Genomic DNA, 24,023 nt, shown 5'->3' on the forward strand with positions numbered 1-24,023 from the left:
CCCAAGCCAAGGTGCCACACTATATGGCAGGCACCAAGGTCAGAAGATTAACATGGTGTTGAGATCATGGGAGAAAGGCAATCTTACAAAACCATTTGGACAGTTTCACCCCCCAAATCTGGACTTTGTGATGCCTGGGACAGCGACTAGACTAAGGCTGACTTTGAATCACTTTGTATACTGGGCACAGGATACTTGAGAGAACAAATTAATATATATATATATATGTAAAATATTTTTAAACCCTTACCTTCTATCCTAGAATCAATACTGTGTATTGGTTCCAAGGCAGAAGAGTGGTAAGGGCTAGGCAATGGGGGTCAAGTGACTTGCCCAGAGCCACACAGCTAGGAAGTGTCTGAGACCAGATTTGAATCTAGAACCTCCCATCTCTGGGCCTGAGCCACCCAGCTACCTCCAACATAATTTTTTTTAATCCTTACTTTCTTAGTAAAATAGTAACAACTCTAAGAAGGACTACCAATCGATGTTAAGTGACTTATCCCAGGTAACACATCTTAGAAGTTTCTGAGTCCAGATTTGAACCCAGGTCTTCCTGATTGCAGGCTTGACACTGTGCCACCTAGCTGCCTCACAAGTTATTTTCTTGAGCACTGTGAAGGCACCTTTAATAATCAGTGCCTGAGGTACTAATTAAAAAAATTTTTTCCCTGCCCATTTAGAGAAAATTCTCTAAAGGACTGATAATCTAAGCTGTTATATGCATGTACCCATCACACGCACGCACGTGCGCACACACACACACACACACACACACACACACACCTGTGAATAAGACATAAATTGACAAAGGCACTTTTTTTTGTGCCACAGAACCATAAATGGACCTTCCAAGTCATTTAGTTCAGACCTTCTATTTGTATGTGAGCAAAGAGGCTCAAAGGAGAGAAACAAAGTCACTGAGGGAGTGAAGCCTGAATGTGGCTACTGAGGAGCAGGGAACAGCCCTGTAAACTACAGCTGCCTAAGGTCCCCCAGCTTATCTTCCTCTGGGATAGGATGAAAGCCAAGGAGATAGAAGAAAGAGAGCAAAGCTTCCAGCTCCTGGTCCTGGATCTCCAGCAAGCTCCCAGCCAAAAGGAGAAGGCTACATTTGTGAAACAGTAACAAAACCAAACTTTCACTTATAGGAAAGTGGCTGAATAGGCTCACTCTGTAGCAAGTATTGCTCTGTAGCAACAGGGACTAATTTTGAATCTTCATATTGATAAGTGAGAAGCAATACAGCTAAAGGGAGAGAGAGGAAGATCTGGGTTTGAGTTCTGACTTTGTGGAAAAGTCATTGGACTTCTCAGTACCTTTGGCAATTCTCTAAGACTATAAGTTCCAAGGGGCAACCAAGAAGCACAGTGGATAGAGCACCAAGTCTGGAGTTTAGAGGATCTGGGTTCAAATATGAATTCAGACATTTCCTAGTTGTGTGAACCTGGGCAAGTCTTTTAACCCCATTTGCCTAGCCTTTTTCCTTTTCTCTTAAGAGTTATTACTAGGACAGAAAATAAGGGTTTAAAAGAAAAGAAATGGGCTTCTGGATCAAAGCACACTATTTTTCACTTTAGTTTACTTGGTATTTTTATTTGGGAGGTTGATTTTATAAGAGTATTCTCTTACACAATGAACAAGATGGAAATATGTTTTGCATGATAATACATGTATGACCCAGATAAAATTGCTAACCATTTCCAGAAAGGGGGAGGAAAGGGAAGGAGGGAGATAATTTGGATCTTATAACGTCAGAAAACTTTTGGTAATTGATAAAACAAAATATCTTTTTTCCATTTTTAATTTTTAATTTAATTAATTAATAATATTTTTCCATGGTTACATGATTCATGTTCTTTCCCTCTCCCCTCCAGGAGCTGACAAGCAATTCCACTGGGTTTTACATGTGTCATTGATCAAGACCTATTTCTATATTATTATTGGCATTAGGATGATCATTTAGAGTCTATGTCCCCAATCATATCCCCATCAAACCATGTGATCAAGCAGTTGTTTTTCTTCTGTGTTTCTACTCCCACAGCTCTTTCTCTGGATGTGGATAATGTTCTTTTTCATAAGTTCCTCAGAATTATCCTGGATCAAAATAAAATATCTTTAAAAAAATAAAAGGAGTAGCTTGGTTGTTCAGTGGATTGAGAGCCAGGTCTAGAGATGGGAAGTCCTGGGTTCATATTTGGCCTCAGATACTTCCTAATTGTATGACCCTGGGCAAGTCACTTAACCCCCATTGCCTAACCCCTACCAGTCCTCTGCCCCAGAACCAATACACAGTATTGATTCTAAGATGTCAGGTCAGGAAGAAAAGAAGGAAGGAAGGAAGCATATCACTGTCAACAGAGGTAGAACATCCATGAAGGAAATCTAACTTCTCCCAAACTTTTGGATTTAATTTGGAAAACCTGCACTATTAAAGTGATGGGAGAAAGGAAAGGGAAAAATATTTCTCTAGTGAGAAGCCTTCTAGAGAGTCAAAGAAGAAGCATTTATAAAATACCTAATATGCACCAGGCTCTGTTCTAAATGCTAGAGATAGACGTCCCTGCTCTCATAATTCTATGCTCTTCCAAAATAATATTACAAGAACCATAACTGGGAAGAGGGGGAGGAGTTAGGTGACACAGTAGATAGAGGACCAGCCCTGGGGTCAGAAAGACCTGGGTTCAAATCTAATCTCAGACACTTCCCAGCTGTGTGCCCCTGGGCAAGTCATTTAACTCCTATGCCTTTTCCTTCTGTCTCGAAAGTTGTTACTAAGACAGAAAGTGAGAGAGAGAGAGAGAGAGAGAGAGAGAGAGAGAGAGAGAGAGAGAGAGAGAGAGAGAGAGAGAGAGAGAGAGAGAGAGAGAGAGAGAGAGAGAGAAACCATAACTAGTCATTTTGACACCTGGAGTAAGGAAAACAAATAAATCCATGATTCATGATATAAAAATAATACAAGTAATTAAGATAGGTTTAATTAAGTAGTAAACGTTATGGTGGTTCAAAGAGAGCTGTTATTAACACCACCAGGAATCTGAGAGCTTCCCATTGAATAATGATTCTTCATAACTAGGTGTCATAGTCCTAATTAGGAAGGAGTAGTTTGCAGACCAGCCAACAGAGGTTATGTTAAACATTTCTGCTGTTACATTTCTATGCCTAAGGGCATAGTTCCTTTGCCCTACTTATGGTTCTGAATGTTATATACAGAGAGTGTATATACATAAGTGAATTAGTTCTCTCTTTCTAGATTCTTTCACTTGGCAATCTCATTTTCTTCCAAAACTTCAACAATCATCTCTAAAGGATGACTCAGAGATCTCTTTCTTTAGTCTGGCCCTCTCTTCTGAACTCCAGACCCTCATCTCAAACTGATGACAGAGTAATTTTTTTAACCCTTACCTTCTGTCTTATAATCAATACTTTATATTGGTTTCAAGGCAGAAGAGTGGTAAGGGCTAGGCAATGGGGATTAAGTGACTTACCCAGAGTCACACAGCTAGAAAGTGTCTGAGGCCAGATTTGAACCCAGGACCTCTGGTCTCTAGACCTGGCTCTCAATCCACTGAGTCACCCAGCTGCCCCTAAAGCAGGGTTAGCAACCTTTTCCTAGTTTGAGTGCCCAGAGGGCCAATTAAAACTGTCTGAGAACACTGGAGAGAGTTGAGGGAGAAAGTGCTTGCTTTGTTCAGTAGGACAGAGGCGTGGGCATGCAAAAAATGTCCTTGGTTGCTGGGAAGAAGGGGAATGGAGCAGCTCCTGGAGAGCCAGCTGTGCATATGTGCCACAGCTTCGCCAACAAGGCCCTAGAACAGCTTTACTTGGATATGAACATGGTCCCTCCACCCTCATTTCCCTCAAAACTCAAATATCCCAAACTGAGCTTTTTTTTTTTAAACTTATCTTGTCTTAGAACCAATACCCCACATTGGTTCCAAGGCAAAAGAGCAGTAAAGCCTAGGCAATAGGGGTTAAGTGACTTGCCCAGGGTCACACAACTAAGAAGTGTCTGAGGTCAGATTTGACCCCAGTCTCTGATCTCTAAGCTTGGCTTAGATAGAGATAGAGATCCAGTGAGCCACCTAGCTGCTTCTTCATAAACCTTTAAAGCATGGTATATAATGAACACAAGTTACCCCCACATTGATAATGATGATGGTTGCATTTACTTTGGGACTCAAGAAGCCCTCATCACTTTGCCAGTGGACCTTTGGGCAAATCACCTGACCTCTCTGTACTTCAATTTTCCCCAACTATAAAATGGGCATTCTATTATTTTTGTCCTTTGCCAGGGTCCAGATTTCTCCCTTTAGTTGTGTCCAATTCTTCGTGACCCCATTTAGAATTTTCTTGGCAGAGATATTGTAGTCGTTTGCCATTTCCTTCTCCGTATTTTACAGGTAAGGATTGAATGACTTACCCAGCTAGTATCTAAAGCCATATTTGAACTCTAAAGCTATATCATAAGATGAGCATTTACTAAGGGCATTATTCTTTTTTAAATAATGTCTGTGAATTGGTTTGTGTTTGTTGGAGATGGGCACCAGGAAAAGCACAGGGTCTTTGGTCTGTAACATTCCAGTGATTCAGCGTTTTCTGGTTGAAGCAAAAACAGGCCAGCACAGAACTCAAATGGGAGGAGGACAGAGATATGTGAAGAGTGATAAGTGTCATCCAAGTATGGAAGTCCTGCGTAATGGAAGTCAAGGGAGGGAGGGCAGGGAAGAAAATAATCACCACGTTGCAACTCACATGGATCTCTGTCCTTATTTCCTTGGGGATGTGGGGGGAACATCTGAGAGGTAAGCAGAGTTAGAGGCTAGCCTACTGGAAACAAATGACAAGCCATGTGCCTAAACCTCGTGAGGACTACAAGCTAAAGATGCCTGCATGCCTGTCCTCCAGCATTCTGTCACATAGAATTTCCATCAAGCTCACAGACCGAGGTGAGAGATGTTGGGGCAGAAAAATGTCCATATACATTATAGGCACACCCACACACAAACACAAGCACCCCCTCTCCTCCAATGCAGAAGCACATTCCATGCAGACATATGCACGTAGACATAGTCTCTCCCCTCCAGTGCAGACACACACACACACAGGTATGTACATGTGCATGCACAAACATGTGCACACACACATGCCCTTAAGCAAAAGTTCTGAGCTCCAATCCTGAAGAAATCAAAACTAACTCCTCACTAGACTGAAAAGAGAAAAAGATGCCAAATGACAGCACAGTCAAGTCATTTCCCTGTCTACTGAATAATAGACCATGTTCATATTCAAGTAAAGATACCCTGGGGGGAGCTACATGGTAGCTCAGTAAACTGAGAGTCAGGCCTTGATATGGGAGGTCCTGGGTTCAAATCTGGCCTCAAACACTTTCCAGCTGTGTGACCCTGGGCAAATCACTTAACCCCATTGCCTAGCTCTTACCACTCTGCTCCCTTAGAACCTATACACAATATTGATTCTAAGACTAAAGGTAATGGTTTTTAAAAAAAGATGCTCTGTCATCAGTTTGAGATAAGGGTCTGGAGTTCAGAAGAGAGGTCCAGACTAAAGAAATAGAGCCCCCTGGGAAGAAATATAGCTTCAGCACTCCACAGCATCCTTTCCAGTTGGCACCTCATTATTAGTTTTGGGTAAAAAAAGAGAGGCAGGTTATGGTTTAGGTAGAGAGAAAGCTGGTTTGAGAGTTAACAAGACCTAGGTTCAAGCCCTATCTCAGATACCTCTTGGATGGGTGACCCAGAGCAAATCATCTCACTTCTCAGTTCTCTAGGAAGTTGCAAAGGTACCAACCTACATGGGTAGAAGGAGTTTCTTCATCCTAGAGGATCTAGTCTCTATCACTAAAAAAGAAAAGGGTCTATTCCCTCCTCCTTAGGAAGAGGAAATCAATACCACCACCACCACTGGTTCCATACTAATATTTTCAACTGCTTTTTTTTAAACCCTTACCTTCAGTCTTAGAAGAAATACTGTGTATTGGTTCTTAAGGCAAAAGAGTGGTAAGGGCTAAGCAATAGGGGTCAATTGACTTGCCCAAGGTCACACATCTAGGAAGTATCCGAGGCCAGATTTAAAACTAGGACCTCCTGTCTCTGGGCCTGGCTCTCAATCCACTGAGCCACCCAGTTGCCCCTCAACTGCATTTTAAAAAGAAAAATCCATGTCTATTTTTAATAAAACTGGTCTCAAACATCATTCCATTTTTCAATCCTCTTAGTCCTAATGTTTTAGAAATCACAGAGGGTTTATTTTATCATAGGATATAAATCAATTAAATCTTCCAATTGAATAGTACCCAAGAAGATTGTGCTGACATGGAGCTCCCACCCTCCTTCAGGACACCTTTCCACATCTCAGCTTTGAAACATTTTTTGAGAACCCTGTAAGCAACTGGACTGAATTAAACTTCCCCCTGGAGGGGACTGACTATTGCTCAGTCCAAGATTCCTGAAGACAGAACAATGAGTCTGGCACATGAGGATGTAGGTATCACAAAATCATAATATAACAGAATATTTAAGCTGGAAGGGACCTTAGAAAAGATCATCCAGGGAGCAGCTAGGTAGCTCATTGGATTGAGAGCCAGGCCTAGAATGGGAGGCCCTGGGTTCAAACTTGGCCTCAGACACTTCCTAGTTGTGTGATCTTGGGCAAGTCAATTAAACCCCATTGCCTAGCCCTTACCACTCTTCTGCCTTGTGACCAGTACACAGTAGTAATTCTGAGATGGAAAGTAAGGGGGTTTAGGTTTGTTTGTTTAAGAAAAAAGAAAAGATCATCAAGTCACAGAATCACAAAATCTAAGAGTTGGAAGGGGTCTCAATAGCCACCTGGTCCAATCTATACATCAAAGGAATCATCATAACAACATCTGTAAAAAAGAAGTCATACAGTCTCTAATTGGAAACTTCTGAGGAGGGAAAACCCATCTGAGCTACCACCTGTTCCACTTTGAGACAACTTCATTAGGAGTTTTTGTTGACATCAAGCCTAAAACTGGCCTCTTTGCAACTTCTACCCACTGCTCTTGGTTCTTCCTTCTGGGACCAAACTGAACAGGTCTAATCCCTCCACGATATTTCAAATTCCTGAACATGGTTGTTATGTCCTCCATTAGTATGTAGGCTAAACATGCCTCATTCCTTCAAATGATCTTCATATCCAATTCAGAATCAAATAAGATACTATTTGTAAAGTGCTCAGCACAATGCCAGGCACATAGTAGTTTAATAAATACTTATTTTAAAAATTATATAATTTTTATTATTAAGCCATTAGCCATCCTAGTTGCCCTCCTCTAAACACTCTCTAGCTTGTCAATGTCTTTCTTAACCTATGGTACTCAGGACAGAACACGGTACTTCCAATGGGATCTGACGAGGGCAGAGCTGTGTGTGAGACTAACTCCCTATTCCTGAAAGTTAAGCACCACTTAATTTAGCCTAAGATCACATTAGGTTGTTTTTTTTTTACTTTATATTGATGTTGCACTGGGCTCCCCAAGTACTCTTCAAAACTATTGTTATCCATCTCCTATAGTTGTGACATAGACTATTTGTACCCAAGTATAAAACTAGACATTTATCCCTATTAAATTTCATCCTCTTAGATGGAGTCCAATGCTTCAGCCTGTTGAGATACTTTTGGATTCTATGTTATGCAGTATATTAGCTATCCTTCTCAGCTTTGAGTTGTCTGCAGATCTGATAAGCATATCATCTATGACTTTATCCAAGTCATTGGTAAAAATATTTAAGCAGCACAAGTCAAGCAAAGACCCCTGGACTACTGTACAATGACTTCTTGCTGTGCTGGCTTAGAACAAATGAAAATGACTCTTATAAAAATGGAGATTTGAACCCCAAACTTCAATCCCCAGAAGTCCTTGACACTTATAATCTCACCTGAGATCCCCACCTGGGCCAAGAACAAAATTCGTATTTAAACTGACTTGGGCTCTCTGCTACCACTTCTAAGCACATGCGTCTCTCTACCGGGCAGGCAAGATGTAGTGAGTAGGTTGCACGTGCTTTTCTTATTTTGTATTTCTTCATTTCTTAATTCTAATAATCTTTAATAAACCTCTAAAATATAATATTTTTATTACTAGAGACTAATTTAACTGTTATACTCTTTGAGCCCTGGTGTTCTTTTCTGTTTTGAATTCATCTGCTTATACTATTTTCTAATCCATAACACTCCATCTTCTCCAGAGGCATAGTATGACAATCATCCCCCTTTCTCATTTTAAAATGAAACAGAGACTGAGAGGTCCAATAACTTGTCCAAGTCATCTAAGCAGTGGTAGAATCTCAGTAAAAACGGATAACACTGAATCCAATTGCAATAGTCTAATGACAGATTCACTCCTGGTTTATGTATTTAAAATAACAGGAGATGATGAGATGTGAGGGGAGAATGAGGTGATAGAGATGGGTGGGCTACCTGCCAGTACAACTTTAATCCACATAGCCTGTTTCATCTTTGGTTAAGAGAGGGCATTGGACTAGATCAAAAGTTCTTAAACTATAATCTAGGGACTCATGAAGGTTCCTAAAACCCTTCCATAGTCCACAAAGTCAAAATATTTTCATAATAGTATCAAGATGTTTTAATTTCTAGTAAAGTAAATATTTACAGATGTAATCCACATAAACAAAAACTCTTAGGGGGTCAGGAAAATCTTGATAATTTTTTAACATATAAAGGGGTCCTGGGACCAAAAACTTTGAGAACCCCTGGACTAGATAAGCTCTAAGATCCTTTCTAGCTCTAATATTTTACCATTCTCTGTTTTGTTCTGAGGCAGGGGCTGAGAGAAGAGCAGAAGTAAAATATAATCATTTGGTGTTACCAAGACAAGAAAACTCAGAAACTATGTATTTCTTTTAGTCTTCCCCAGCTATAGAGAATTACCAAGGAATGGCTCACAGAACCTCAATACATTCCTCTGGGGCCCGACCATTCAATTTATTCTCCTTTTCTTCATTTTTAGGACATATTTTGTTGTCTTAATTGAAAGCCTTGCACACTTCTGATCAAGGGCTAGCCTGTCCCTCCTAAGAGACTATGGCATCCGAGGTCCCCTTGGAAAAACTTAATCAGCACTAATTAAGTCACCATCCTAACCCAAATTAATTAGATTTTTTAAAGTGTTGTCAACACCCTTCAAGGTTGAAGTAGGCTCTGACATCTCCTTAGACCTCATGCTGGACCCCTATAAAATCACACTCAGAAGGTACCTGAGAAGTCAGCTCTAGTCAAAGCTTTGAAAAATAGACCTGCAAAGCCTCTGAATTTCTGCCAAGGTTTCAAGGAGAGTTCTCCCTTTTCTCAAAGAGATTATAGATTTTCATTTCCACACAAAAATGAAAAAATAAAATATCTTAGGATCTGATATTTAAAGCTGGAAGGGACTTCAGAGATCATCTAGTCCAACCCCTTCATTTTACAGATGAGGAAACAGAGGAGATTAATAAGAATCTAGCCAAAATTGCTTAGGCAGTAAGAAATCAGACACACAAAAGGATAACATGGTATTAATAAAAATGTGTTTGTTTTCTTAACTTTAAATGAGTCTTCCAACTGTAAGAAAGCCTATTTCACCTTTTCATTTTGGAAGTGGAATAGGAAAAGGACCAGATGTGATAATTATTTTATTGACATAAGAAACTCTTTGTGAGGAAACTTCCTTACCAAGATATAGTCTTAGAGTTGTCAGAGAATACTAAGAGGTTGAATCTACATGGGCCACATAGTCAGTATGTGTCATAGGTGGCACTTGAACCCATGTTTTAAAGTCTGGTTTTCCAATATGGTGGAATTATCAACTGGGAAAGACTTAGCTATTCTCGACAATATGATAGCAGACAATTCTGAAGGATTTATGACCAAAAAAAAAATTTCTCATCACTTCCAGAGGAAGAATTGTAGTTGGACTGCAGATCAAAGCATACTATTTTCACTTAAGTTTATTGGGGTTTTTGGTTTTATATGATTATTCTCTTATAAAAATATGATAATACAGGTATAACTCAGATCAAATTGCTTACCATCTTTGGAAAGGGAAGGGGGAAACAATTTGGATTATATAACTTGAGAAAACTTTCGTAGAGAATTGTTACATGTAATTGGTAAAATGAAAAATCTTTACAAAAATATTCAATAATGTCTGGCTTTCTATCCAATACACAAGGATTTCTCTTTCTTATTTCATTTCTGAAAAATGAAACTCGTGCTGTAAGATTTATAATCTGATATCATTGATGGAAACAATAGAAATAAAAGTCTTTCTACCACCAGTTCCCTTATAGTACCAAGGTCTAACAAAGGTCCTATGACTAAATTCATCAGCCCTTTGATCTGGGCAAGAAATTCAATCCATCTGAAGTTCAAGATGGTTCATCTTATTTATGTATACTATTTTGTATTAAATACATAATACCTTCACCTAACATCAACTTGTTTCCATATAGAGGAACTCAAACCCATCTGAAGACACTCTCAATTATTCATACCACCTATGAGACAGGAAAGAAGTATTTTTATCTTCATTTCACCAACGAGAAAACAGCCTCAGGGGCACAAACCCAGTGAGTCAACTCTGGAGGCAGCAACAGAAACCAAGTTTCAATATGACCTTGAAACAAATCCATTCCAAGGGGGAAAGAAGAGGAAAATTGATAATGACACTTGCTTTAGCCCTAATGAGACTCCAGATAATGTAGCCTCTCAAAAAAGTAGGAGTAACTGTCAAAGCTGAAGTCCTATTTGGCAGTTACTCTACCAACTTTTACAGGATAAACTTGCTGCTTTTGCGACACCTGTCTCCAACAAAAACTGTTTTTACCTTACATTATTTCTTCTAAGTACAATTGTTAGAAATATGAATGTTCCTCCCATAGGATTTCATGGCATTTGCCTGACTTGTCATATGGTAGTACATTTCCATTTGCTTAATTTGTCCTTGTAAATCGTTTCTTGGAAATTAGGTCTATTCAACAAGGTCAAATAATTTTTAAAGATAATACTAATTATATAACCTTCTACCATCAAAAGACTCAGCATACTTTGTAAACTATTAGTCTTAGAAAATAGAGAGAAATGGTCAGAGCGAAAGATGAGAACAGGAAAAATGGAACCAGAATGGCTCACCACCAATGGCAATGACTATGGTCATCTTCCGTCCTGGCCATTACAATCCCACTACTATGCCATATCCCATTTTTGCCTCTTTTATATGTCTCTTTTGGCTCTGTAGGAAAAGTGGTGGGTATGGCAAGCACAAGAATAATAGAAACAAGAAATAATAGAAAAAAATAATAGAAATAATAGAAATAAAATAAGGTCCCTGAGGTCAGAAGTGCCCAGCACTTTCAGGGAAAGAGGAGACCAGACATGTGACTTCATCAGTTTAGAAAGGTCCCAAGGAGGAACTTCTGCTATCAATGAACATTGGATGGATGGATGGATGGATGGATGAAATAAGAATTCATTAAGCAACTACTTTGTGCTAGGCACTGTGTTAAGGACTTTATGTATATTAGCTCATTTAATTAGCACCTTATAAGCACTTTAGAAAATTGCCTGAGATACTGAGAGCTCAGTAACTTGTCCAGGGTCACATGCCATGGTAGAGGACAGAGTTGAACACTTCTCTTTCTGATTCTAAAGCTATTTCTCTCTTTTTGCACCCAGAAGGCATGTAATAAATGCTCATTGAATTCCATTGCCTTGAAGAAGAGAAAAGCAAAGTTTAATTTTGATATAGTTTATGAAACTGAGGGGGCAGCTAGTTGGCACAGTAGATAGAGTACCAGGCTTGGAATGAGGAAAATTGATCTTCCTGAGCTCAAATCTGACTTCAGACACTTCTTACTTATGTGACCCTGGGCAAGTCTCTTAACCCTGTTTGCCTCAGTTTCCTCATCTATGAATGATCCAGAGGAGGAAATGGCAAATTGCTCCAGTATTTTGCCAAGAAAATCCAAAATGAGGTCACAATGAATCAAAGACAAATGAACAACACACAACAACAAAACTAAGGGTAGACTTAAGACTATTCCAAAGCACAGCTTTCCCTCACTTTATCCCCTCAAGCATCAATTGTAGTATTCTATGCCATTTGTATAATGCCTATTTTATAAATGATCTCACTAAGGAGTCCTGAGGACTTGGGAGGAATGTCATTTAGATTTATTCACAATAACTAGGAGTTGAAGCCAAGAACTCTTGACCATTTAACCCCCTCCCCAAATCTAAAGTATCAGTAAAATCCCTCCCCTGAAAAGTTGCTATCAAGGTTCATTGAGGACACTAGATCTTATATTCTTATGAAAACTGTATCTGAGCTTCAGAATCAGAAGAGCTGGGGTCTACTCACACTTATGGGAGAGGAGCACATCAAACGAATCTGCCCACCTCGTAGCTTCTTCTGTGGACAGCCTCCTGTAACAGAAGAAATTATATTCCTGAATGCCATCCACAAAGTCTAATCCTCTCATCCCCTTTGGTTCATACAAAATAATACAAAATGGGAGCTTGAAATAAATTAATTAATCAACTAAATTAAGTTAAGAATTCATGACTTTATTTCCTCTGAGAGAGATTAAAACCCCTCTCCATTTTGGGAGATTTTTTTTTTGAAAGCTGTCTTGGGAGCCAGGAAGATAGGAGTTCAAATTCTGCCTCTAACACATACTAGCTGACCAAACCCTGGGAAATTACTTTCTCTCTCAGTGTTCTAGGTGTTTCTCTAAGACTATAAATTGGGGAGAATATGCCAACCCACATTGGGTTGAAGGAACTTCCTTCCCTGGGAGGATACTGAAGCCACAGGTCCAATCCCTATAATGACTGTCCCCAAGACCTTCAAATTCATCCTTCTTTGAGCAACTTGTCAATAACCCTTTCTGAACTCTGTAAAATGAAGCCTAGAGCAATTTATTGGAGGACCCATACTCAATGCCTCTTCAGTTGGATAGGACCTTCCAGAGCTTATGCCCTAATCACATTTTCTTCTAGTAATCAGATACATGCCCCTACGCCAGGCTGAGATTTCAGTAAGAGCTTCAGGGAAGGACAACTTGAATTAATTACTAGAAATGCTCCTTTTTTGCCAGCCCAGTGCTTTAAGAGAACTGAAGGAGACATGTACTAAAACCTATAAGTCTTACAAAATTTCCCCCTGAAGACATGAGTACTTTTAAATCAATGATAGAGACAATGAAGAATCTGCTCATGGTGAGTCTGAGTAGACTGTAACATATAGCCAAGGAGGAACCCTGAAGAAGATAAGCCAAGGATGTCATCAAGGAAACTGTATGACTGAAAGAAAGGATGGGCTGATCAGAGTAAGGGACAACAGGAGGCTAGCTGAAGTACTCCACTGGTCCCTCTGAGGTATCAGGAAAAATCAAGAAGCACTTTCAACACTGAGGGTGTGTTGAATTAATTAATTTAACTTTTATTATTTGTTTATTTAGCTTAATATTTTAAGCAAGTTTCAGTTTCTTGGTTTCAAAGCCCAGGGCTCAGATTTAATTCTAACAAGAAGGGGACCATAAAAAGATTCTCTTTCCTCAAGCATTACTCCTGGAGGGGAAAGTGACCAAATATAAGATTTTCATCCGTTTCTGAGAAAGATAAATGTTCCTTTCATAACTGTTCAGAGGCAATGCGGCATTGTAAAAAAAAAAAAAACACAGACCTGGAGTACAAAGACCTGTATTTCAGTCTTGGTTTAACAACTTATAGCTGTGTGACCTTGGGCAAGTCCCTTAATAATAACAGCTAGCAAAAAACCTTACAAATATTGCTCCATTTGATCCTCACAATAACCCTAGGAGGTGAGAGCAATTATTACCTCCATTTAATAGCTGAGGAAATTGAGGCAGACAGAGGTTAAATGACTTGCCTAGGGTCACATACCTAGTCAAGTGTCTAAGGCAGGTTTTGAACTCAGGTCTTCCTGACTCCAGGTCCAGTGCTCTATCCACTGGGAAACCCAGCTATCTCTGAGTCAGTTAATTCACTCATAAAATGGGGTTTACATTATTTTAGTACCTTTCTCACCAAGTTTGGGAGAGGATCAAATGAGATGTTTCTTAAAGTCCTTTATTATACAGAAAGCACTGCACAAATGAGTTGCTATAAAGCAAATTGATTAACAAAGTCACATATCCTTTAACTGTTTTTTGGAACTACCACAATTCTAGGGTAACCTGTATAGGGAGCCTAGCTGGAGCTCATCTACCCAGTGGGCATCCAGGGAACTCTAACGACTGAGTGACTGACATGAGGCTGGATGTCCATACTCACTTGAGAGCTCTGTTCGGCTTGTCAGGAAGAATAGCTGTGAAATCACTACATGAATCTGATTTGTGAGATAGGCATCCCAGACGAGTCCTCATCCCTTTGTTCCTGCAACCAACAACAGGAGCAGAAGGAAGAGAGAAACTGTAATAAAAAATGGTGATCAACAGAAAGGGTGCCTAGGTGTGCACACACAAAGCATTGAGAAGCTCACTGGCTCACCCAACCACCCTGGAGATTTCATGAGCAAAAGGGAAGGAAAGAACCAGAAAGCTCAGCAGCAGCATTATCTGACTACCTGAATACATAACAGGTACCTTTCCCCTGGAGGTCTAGTGCTTTTTAAAGCTTCCACAGCAAATTGGTGGTAAGTCAGTCAATGAAGGTCATTAGCTTGGAAGACTTTCTAAATCAGGTTTCCCCATTGGGAAAGGAGCTACAGTGATGTCAAAATAACAACCTGCATCTTTCCATCCCAATGGAAGGTCAGAGCAAGCAACTGTTCCTCACTGTAAAAAGGCCCACAAAGCCCAAGGAAGGGCATCAGCATTTGAAGGGCAAGATCAAGCCTTATCGATTACCACTGTCTGTACTGGAAAGCCAGATCACAGCAATGAGGACTTAAGATGGCATGTGGAGTTGAGCAGAATGAGGAAGTCCTCTGTGATTATGACTGGGAATGGGGCTAATTATTGAAATCCCTCCTCAGACCAACCTCTCCTCCTTATGCTAGAACTTCAAACCAAGGAGGTTGGAGTGAGGAGGGGAGAAATAATGATGCATTCATCAGTTGGCATCCTATTTACACTTGCACTGTCAATTCCAATCATTTCATTAAGTAAGCTCTCTGCCTTCATTAACATCACTTGGGGCAAATCAAAACGGCAACACATTTTAATCTCAACAACTCACCCATCACTTGCATTTGTTTGCAAAGACCCAGCCTTGACCAATATTTTCATATATGTTAACTGATGGGCAGCTCACATGCTTCATTGTTATCTTTGGGTTGATAGGAGACCTCAAGGAAGATACCGGGCACATTGGGTGGAATCTCTATGATGAACTAATGGGATGGCACAGATAAGACTCACAAATGATGGGGAGGCATGGGTGAGTTATGATCCACATCGCTGGAGGAAATAGTCACATCAATGAAATCACAGATTCATTTGAGTGTTTGAGGGTACTCGTGATCAAAATACAGGGCACATCAAAGCTGAAGCTAAAGGCAGATTAGTATAATTACTAGAATGTTGGATTCACAGTTAGGAGGACCTGGGTTCAAATCTTGACTATGATACTTGTGGGTGTGTGACCCTTAGAAAATCTGAACTTCCTTGAGCCTCAGTTTGCTTATTTGTAAAATGGAGATAATAACAGCACCTTCTCCCACAGGGTTTTTGTGAGGTTCAAATGAGATTAGATAAAGGGTTTGGTGAACTTTAAAGCACTACATAAATATGAGCTCTTATTATTCATTATAATATAATATAATCAATAAGTGTGCTCATTGTCCTTCCCTGCTGGAGACATCAGCACCTTCTGGTCACTAACTGAGCTGTTATACATTACTATAAGACTGGAAAGCCAAATAGGATAGGAAAGATTCTCATTAGAATGGGCCATTCATATCACCCTGAAGAGACAAAATCTCAAGCTTACTTTCATATATTCAGAATTTTTGTTCCATTTATCAGGAAAGGGATATGCACATTTCCTTACTTGCAAAGCAACCAACCTGGAGATCAGGGGAAGTTCTGTAACAGTAGTCTTTCAAACCTTCTCTTCCCTTCCTATTGGTCCCAATGACTTCCCACCTCTGGCCCAGGAAGACCTTCTCTAGCCCTGGTCCACTTTATTCCATCCAAGGGAGGCCAGTTACAATAGAAGCACGTTTCTATGCTACATTCCATCTCTTCAAAACCAGTAGAGATCCAAAACATTTGTGTCTCCATTAAGGCTCAACCTCCAATAGACAATTGGGTCTGCATGTCCTATCTTCCTACCATTTCCCTCAGTTCCCATTACTAAGCCATCTCTTTCATAGCTCTATAAAATATTGACTACAACAGTTCTCTCCCCTCCAATGGCTAGTGCCAGGGCGTAGCCACTTGCTGTTACAGATGGCTGGGATCTTTGGCAGTATGAATCCCGGGTGGGTAACAAAACATTCTAAATGACTAATTATGGTCATCAGATTTAGTGAGTCCAAGTAAAGGCAAGAGTGTGGGGGCTGTCACAAGTCACTCCACAGACCTGGAGCCTGGTCTTCCATACATCGCCATACCGCTCTGAGCTTCAGAATCTTAAAAGCATACCATGAAGTTGAATAACTCTTCCCTTGGAAGTATTTCCAATGATTCTAAGATGAAAAGTAGTCTTGGACTTGAGTTCAGAGAAAAACCCTTGGTTTGAATCCCACATCTGCTATTTCTGAACTGTGTGACCACCTCACTATGTCTCATTTTCCTCCTCTGTAAAATGGATATACATCTGCTACTATCTATCTCAGAAAGAAAGGAGAGGGCACCATCGGAATTTGAGTTAATCATAATTTGCAAATAAATCTACATGGGCTAATTGGCAAGGCCCTACAGGGTATAATAGTACCTGTGTCAGAGACTACTCTGGGGCCTTAGGAAGCAACTTTCCCTGATGATACTCTGAGAATGAACAAGTTTTATTTTCTTTCTAGGCTAGGTCAAGCCTCAGGTTGTAGCTGACCTGCTTAGTTCAGGTGGAAGAAATTGGAAATAATGGAAAAATCAAGGGCCAAAGATCAGGATTTGGTTTGTAGCCTGAAGGGCTTAGAAAAAATAAACTTATTCTCTTCCCTGAAACAGCTGTCCTGGCAAACACCATGTAAAGCTTCCAATTAGCTAAAAAGCAAAAAAGTAATAAGAACAAATAACAGTTCCTTGGGCTTCCATCCTCACACCTGCCCATCATCTACATGATGGGAGTATGCCTGACAGCCACAAAGTTTAGAACTAAAGAATCTCCCAATTGAAGCAGAGGACATTGTATAAAATCACAACCCCATTAGGGGACATACAAGGCAAAGCAATGCAAGATTGGGGCGGCGGGGAGGGAAGGCACAATGAGCAGAGAAAGCTTGAGTGGGGCAGAAAGCGCAAGGGATAGCGAGAAGCAAGGAAGAAAGGAAAGGAGGTAGGAAAAAATACATATCATGGTTCAGTTACCTCCGAGGCATCAGTAAGGCCGCCATACAGGCATCCGGCTACGGGCAACCCTTTAATTGGCTGGCTTGCAGGGCCTTCAAGGCAGGAGGTAAGACTGCGGGGAGGATGGGTTTACCCTTTCACGTCCTCTCACCTAAAATCAAAGAATCCTAGGTAAAAGAGGGGGCCTTGGCCCTCTCAAAACCCCTTACTCCATCTCCAATCAGGTTGGCTTTGGGCATGGAGAGTCAATGTATCCTCAGCCAAGTGACCCTCTTTTCTCCATTGGCTCCCACCTTGGGTTGTTCTGTCCAAAATGAATGGAGTGGACTCAGATTGCTTAAGATTAGCCCAGAGCTCCTATTTCCCAAATTGCAGGCCATCATTTAGAGGAAAGTGGGACACATGGCCCAAGGGAAGGACTGAGCTAGCAGTCCCCAAAACTGTTCTCTCTTCTCTCCAAGGGCAAAACTGAAGTGACTAATGGATGAGAGTCCATACTAATGATGCCTGGATGACCCTTTCCCCATCGTACCTGCCAATAGATCCAAAATGGTGTGCTTGGATGGCATTCTGTTTTATACCACCCTCTCCAAGTTTGTCTATGATGGGAGAACATGGCCCAGGGAGGAGTGAGTGGGAAGAAGGTTGGAAAAACTCCAAGGAAGTCTTGTCAGGTGCTAGCAACCCACTAGCTTTCTCCTTTGCAGGGCTACAAACAGAGCTGGGACTAAGGATAGGCAGGTAGGCAAAGGTCTAGAGCACAGCGCAAGAGGGGGCTCAACAAGGGACATTTCTTAATGCTCATTTTTTATGGCCAGAAAATTCTGCTTTCTGTGGTTCATAGGTACCAATTTTGAGATGTTATATGTGTTTTAGGGAAGATTAATGGGGAAATGGGAGCCTTTTTGATGCAGAGGAAATAAAATCTTTCAGTGCAGAGGAGATATAATCTTTTTATGCAGTGGAATGAAACTTTAAAACCTTGCTGAGGACTTGAGAAAGGTGCCCCTCGACTCTGTATGTGTATACAAATCCTACCTGTATCAGCAGAGAGACTGTCATATTGACTTCCCCTAATCTCATGTTTCCCTGACTGTTTCTGATCAGAAGGGAGAGAATATTGAGCTAAGTGTGTATTAAGAACAACTGACTTATATTTCCTTCCTTCCGAACTGCTCAGCAAGGACCCTCCTGGTATATTTTTGCCCCTCTACTTCCACAAAGATAACTGGAGAGAAGACGAGAAGGAAGAAAAAAAGTTTTAGACAGGGCATCCTACCCATAAAAAGTTCCTCAGAGGACCACCACCAATAAATACAGAGATTTTAAAATATATATGTTAACTAATTGGCATTTTAAGAGGTGGGACGGCAGAAGGCATAGAGAAGTCTCACCTCATATATACACATATCTGTGTGAACTTAAGCAAATTATTTAACCTCTTTTTCCCTTGGCATCCCTAACACCTTAAGTTACAGAGAAGGTAGAGGTAGGTTTTTCCTATAGCAATGCAATCACAGAAATGGCCAAAAGAAGCGTCTCGAGATTTTATAATTTTAAAAATTCTCTCCTCCAGGAAACTGGGGAATTGTGTGAGAAGTCAGAGAATACATTTTCCCAATCTCAGTTAAAATAGTAGTTTCAAGCTAAAAGGGGAGCCATGGAAATCAATGCTTCTAGCCCTTTGGGCCCTAGTCTTCTTCTTGACCAGAGTAGAGACAATGTGTAAGGGAAAGACACATGGCTAGAGTACCCAAGGTTTCCTATCTAGCTGTCACAGTGACAGCTAGAAGCTCTGTGCTGCCCTGCTCAGCCCCTACTCCCTTATAAACCAAAGAGAGCAGGCAAGGGCACTTGCCCATACCTGACAAGGCATCTCCTACCTCAACCTCATCTCTTTTCCATTTCCCCTACAGTTCCCGGACATACATACACACACACACACACACACACACACACACACACCCCGGCCCAAAAATGACTCATATCTCCAGCAGATTCTCTTCCCTGGGTCTTGTGGCTGCCTGCTGTCAGACATTGTTATATCACCCTAACTTACCCTCTCCATCTCTCCCCAGATCTTCTGTCCCAAGCAAGACAACGATTTGCTCCCTTGATAAACCCAGCATCGGATCCCATTCAGTGGGAATCCATAGGTTGCCATATCCCAAGCTCCCTCTTCCTTTCAAAGATGTGTTCACTGCCCTTACCAGTTCCAAAACCAGTGATTTTGTTCAGCCATTAAAATCCCGGCACCCAAAGTTTACCCCCAAATCTTAGGATATTACAAAATGGGAGGCGATGTGTTTGCTAGTTCCCCAAAGGGAACATAGCTTTGTGGCTGCCCCAGGGAGGCCAACTGCTACATTCAATAGGAGAGCACAGGGTGAGGAGATGGATAGAGAGGAAAGGAGAGCCCCCCTCCCAGCCAAGAAGGAAGAAAATCAAGACTTAAACGTAAAAAGAAGAACCAAAACTAGACAGTGGAGAGAGGTTAAGAGCCATGAGGGAGAAAGCAATCAATATGCACAGAGAGGTAGGTTAAAGATAGGTTAGTTAAATATGGATAATGTACTCTGCACACATAAGCACCCAAATAAAGGAGAAGATTGAAGAGAAAGAAAGGAAAGCCATACTCACTGCCTTTGACCTGTCCTCATGGCCTGTGGGTCTTTGCCAACCAGATGGTCAGAGAGGCTGCTGGTCAAGGAGCTCTGAGGAGAGAGCAAATCTATCTCTTAGCAGTCAAATCCTTGGCGGGGTGAAGAACGCATGCTCATGGATGAGTGCACACACACACACACACACACACACACACTCTCACTCTCACTCTCTCTCTCTCTCTCACACACACACACACACACACACACATACACACACACACACACACACCTCCCACCACTTTTGCCAGGCAGCGAGCAGTATAGATGAAAGCTCCCCTCTCTGCTTGTCACATCCAGTAAATACTCAAGCATCCCACACCCAGCAGGAGGTGGCTTGGCTAGGCTCTGCCACGCGGTGTCTGCTCACCCATTTTCATTGGAAGCACGAAGAAGGTGCCCACCTGATCAGAGCCCTGCCTGGCACTCTTCCTCCTTACTAACCTGATTCTCAAATCCTTGGGCTTCAGTTAAATGAAAAGGAAGTGCATCCCAGCGCCAGGAGACTTTGAGGGGTGGAGTGTGAGTGGAGGGGGGGCGGGGGGACAGGGGAAGGGGGACTTCAGAAAGAAGTATTTTTTTCCTCATGCCCCACCCCCTCCTCAGCCCTGACTTAACTGGAAATCAAGCATCCAATCGGCCTGCCTTTAATGAGCTCTGCTGCAGTCAGAGGAGAGCTTCTCTGGGATCAGGAATCAGAGAATTCTTGCCCCAGACAGCTGCTGACAGCAGGGACCTGGGCCATGGCAAACTTCCCAATGAGCAGGGGGCGGCCTGGTGCTTTCTTAGGTCTAACATGATCAGGCCAATTCAGAGAGAGAGAGAGAAGGCTATGGTACAGGCTACCCATCGAACCCCACTCCCTTCTGAGGTGGTGAGGCTTCCTGTTGCTACTCTGCCTCACGGCAGAGCTAAACCTCACAGACCTGAGGCATCCCCACTGAGTACCATTTCAGTCATCTCCCTACAGACAAGCATTCCCCTTTCCTCATCACTGCCTCCCTGTCATGTCCCTGCTCTTCTTTTCATGAGCAATGTCCATATTCTCTATCTGCCCAAGCCTGCTCATCTATCACCTCCACCCTGCTCCCACCTGCATCTTTCCCCAGTGAAAAATCACCTCCCTTTCTCTGCCGTCTCCTAGCAGTTTCCTCCATCCGGCTCCTGCAATTTGCCTTTGCAGAAAGGTGAGAGTCTCCCCTTTGTTCTGCTCAGTTCAGACATCTCCCCCATTTTCTAATCAGAGGCTCCTTTGTGTCCATCCCAGAAAGAGCTCTGGGTAGACCCCGCTTCATAGGGCAAGTCAAATCTGCACCCTGTCTGGCTTTCTCCCTGGGTTCTCTGGCATTAAGCCCACATCTGCTCTAAAAAAAAAAGATGTCTGGCGTTCACATCTACCTGCAAGCACCAAAAAGGAACTTACAAAAACTAGGAGGAATCCCTAAGGAAAAGTGGCTGTGAGGACTTGGAAGAAGCCCACCTTTCACCTCAGGATTCTTTGTGCAAACCTGCATTCTGTCAGGGGAGTGAGTGATGCTGCCTTCCCCGCCTGCTGCCTGATGACAGGGAACAAATATAAATTCCGCTGCTGTCTCTACAGTGACTCATTGTCTCGCTCTGATAATGTCCATGGTGCCACTCAGTTCAGCAATGGGGCCTTAGAGGCACAGGATGAGGTTTTTGCTTTCTCACTGCCACTGGTTTTCTGCCTTATTGCTAGCCAAGTGTCAATTCCTAAAAAATTAAATGAATATCCCAGCAGATTTGAGGCCTTCGGATCATTGCCCTGAGACTGTACACTATGAAAAAAATAGCCTGACAGATGCAAATTGTAAAGGGAAATTCTCTGAAGAAGTACCTTGCTATGCTGCAAATAAAGAACGCCACCAGTCAATTTGTGGCTATAGGTAGTTATACGTATATAGCATTCGGCACCATCACATGAAATCCCTAGAAATCTGCTGTTATTCTGTGCTGCTGGCAGTCATAACAATGCATGCCCATGCGGAGTTAGAACTAGCAAGGGAAACCCAGCACTTTGTCCCAGGGCACTGACACGGTAGGGAGGATACTCTAATGTCCCCACACCTCACCTCTCCATCTTCCCAACTCCAGGGTTCCATTACCTAAGCCACCTCGTAGCACAGCTCTACACCCCCAAACCAGTCTTGATTGTCCTTCTGTAGCATCTACCTTTCACCAACGCCCAGCCCTTGTGGAGATGAAGGCCCAACCTACCTATCTCCTTTCAATTCTGTACTAATAAGACCCCTCCCTGTTTTTACCCCAGCTGAAAAAAATTTCCAGTTACACCTCTGAAACACTTTGAGCTTTACAAAGTAACTTTCCAAAGTACTTTACTCAAAACAACTCTATGAGATGAATAATATAAGAATTATTTGTCCCATTTCATAGATAAGAACAGTGAGGCTAATAGAGGTCAAACATTTTATCTAAGTTTACTATAGCTGGAATTCAAACCGAAATCTTCTGGTGAAAGGTTAAACATCTCAATTAATTTGACAAATAACTTAATCCACAAACATTTATTAAGTGTCTTCTGTGCTACCTACTAGGTGTATAAAGCAAATAATAATAATACAGTCCCAGCTCTCAAAGAGATTACAGGCTAAGGAGGGAGATAACATTCAAACAACTATGTACAAACAAGATATAGATTTGATAGATTGGGTAGGTTGTCTCAGAGGAAAAGTACTAAGATTAAGGAAGAAGAGAGAGGGTTCCTGAAGAAGGTGGGACTTTAGGTGAGGCTGGAAGGAAGCCAGGTAAGCTAGAAGACACAAAGGAGAAGGGAAAGTGTTCCAAGGATGGGGGACAGCCAATGAAAATGTGTGGAACTGAAAAATGGAATGTCATGTTCAAAAAACAGCAAGGAAACTAGTAACATTGCATTGTAATCTACATGGAGGGGAGTAAGGTTTAAGAACACTGGAAAGGTATGAGGTGGCCTGGTTATAAAGGGAATTAAAAGTCCACCAGAGGATTTTATATATGATCCTAGACACGATAGGGAGCCATAGGAGATTACTGAATGACAGAAGAAAAGGAGGTAGGCAACTCAGTTTGACTAAGTAGAGAATGGACCGGAGTTAGGAGAGACTTGAGGCAAAGGCGGACACCAACTAACCTTAAAAAGTCATTGTATATTGTGCAATGATCAACTATGAATGACAGTTATTCCCAGTAATACAAAGATCCAAGATAATTCCAAAGGTCTGAAGATGAAAAAAATGCTATCTACCTGGAGAGAAAGAACTGATGAAGTCTAAATGCAAATCAAAGCATACTATTTATAATTTTATATTGGGGGGGAGGGGGTATTTGTCTTCTTCCACAAAATGACCAATATAGAAATATGTTTTATATTATTATATATAGAATAACCTATGTCACATTGATTACTGCCTCAGGGAAGGGGGACAGGAGAGAGGGAGGGAGAGAAGAAAATTAATGCTAAAAATTGTTTTTACATGGAATTGGAAACATTTTTTTCTGATTTAAAAAAAAAGTCATTGTATTTGAATGGACCATAAAGAAGTATTTTAGGAATAGAATTAGCAAAGCTTTACTGGGTAGATCTATAGAATTCCATGTGCACATATGTCTAGTAGGAAATCAATGCAAATTTATTGACTTCATTTCTAAAGAGGAGTAGAATTGTCACCAAAACATGAGGGTTCCCCGGTGCCATATGAGTTCCAAAATATGTACAATTTGTCTTACATAAAAACATAACCACTTTCGTTTCCAAAGAGAAAAACTGATTTTACATTGAATTTCCTTAATTTTCTCATTTGCTTAACCAGTTGTGCCATGGCTA

The 24,023-nt window shown here is 41.3% G+C and overlaps 1 protein-coding gene across 9 annotated transcripts in view; it reads right to left on the reverse strand.

Moving 5' to 3' along the window:
• RGS8 (regulator of G protein signaling 8) overlaps nucleotides 1–24,023 on the reverse strand; it is a 71,497-nt gene that overhangs the window by 23,940 nt on the left and 23,534 nt on the right. Inside the window, exons 1-5 of one of the 9 annotated variants that reach the window (XM_056815623.1) lie at nucleotides 20,627–20,646; nucleotides 20,163–20,236; nucleotides 17,541–17,673; nucleotides 14,341–14,442; nucleotides 12,404–12,468 (exon numbers count right to left, since the gene is read on the reverse strand). In XM_056815623.1, the coding sequence (XP_056671601.1) occupies nucleotides 12,404–12,468; nucleotides 14,341–14,442; nucleotides 17,541–17,566 (193 nt within the window). In that variant the 5' untranslated portion in view covers nucleotides 17,567–17,673; nucleotides 20,163–20,236; nucleotides 20,627–20,646. The other 8 variants (XM_056815622.1, XM_056815621.1, XM_056815626.1 and 5 more) reach the window with 8 other exon arrangements.

This window comes from Monodelphis domestica, chromosome 2 (genome assembly GCF_027887165.1).
Source record: "Monodelphis domestica isolate mMonDom1 chromosome 2, mMonDom1.pri, whole genome shotgun sequence".
In the NCBI taxonomy this organism is placed as follows: domain Eukaryota; kingdom Metazoa; phylum Chordata; class Mammalia; order Didelphimorphia; family Didelphidae; genus Monodelphis; species Monodelphis domestica.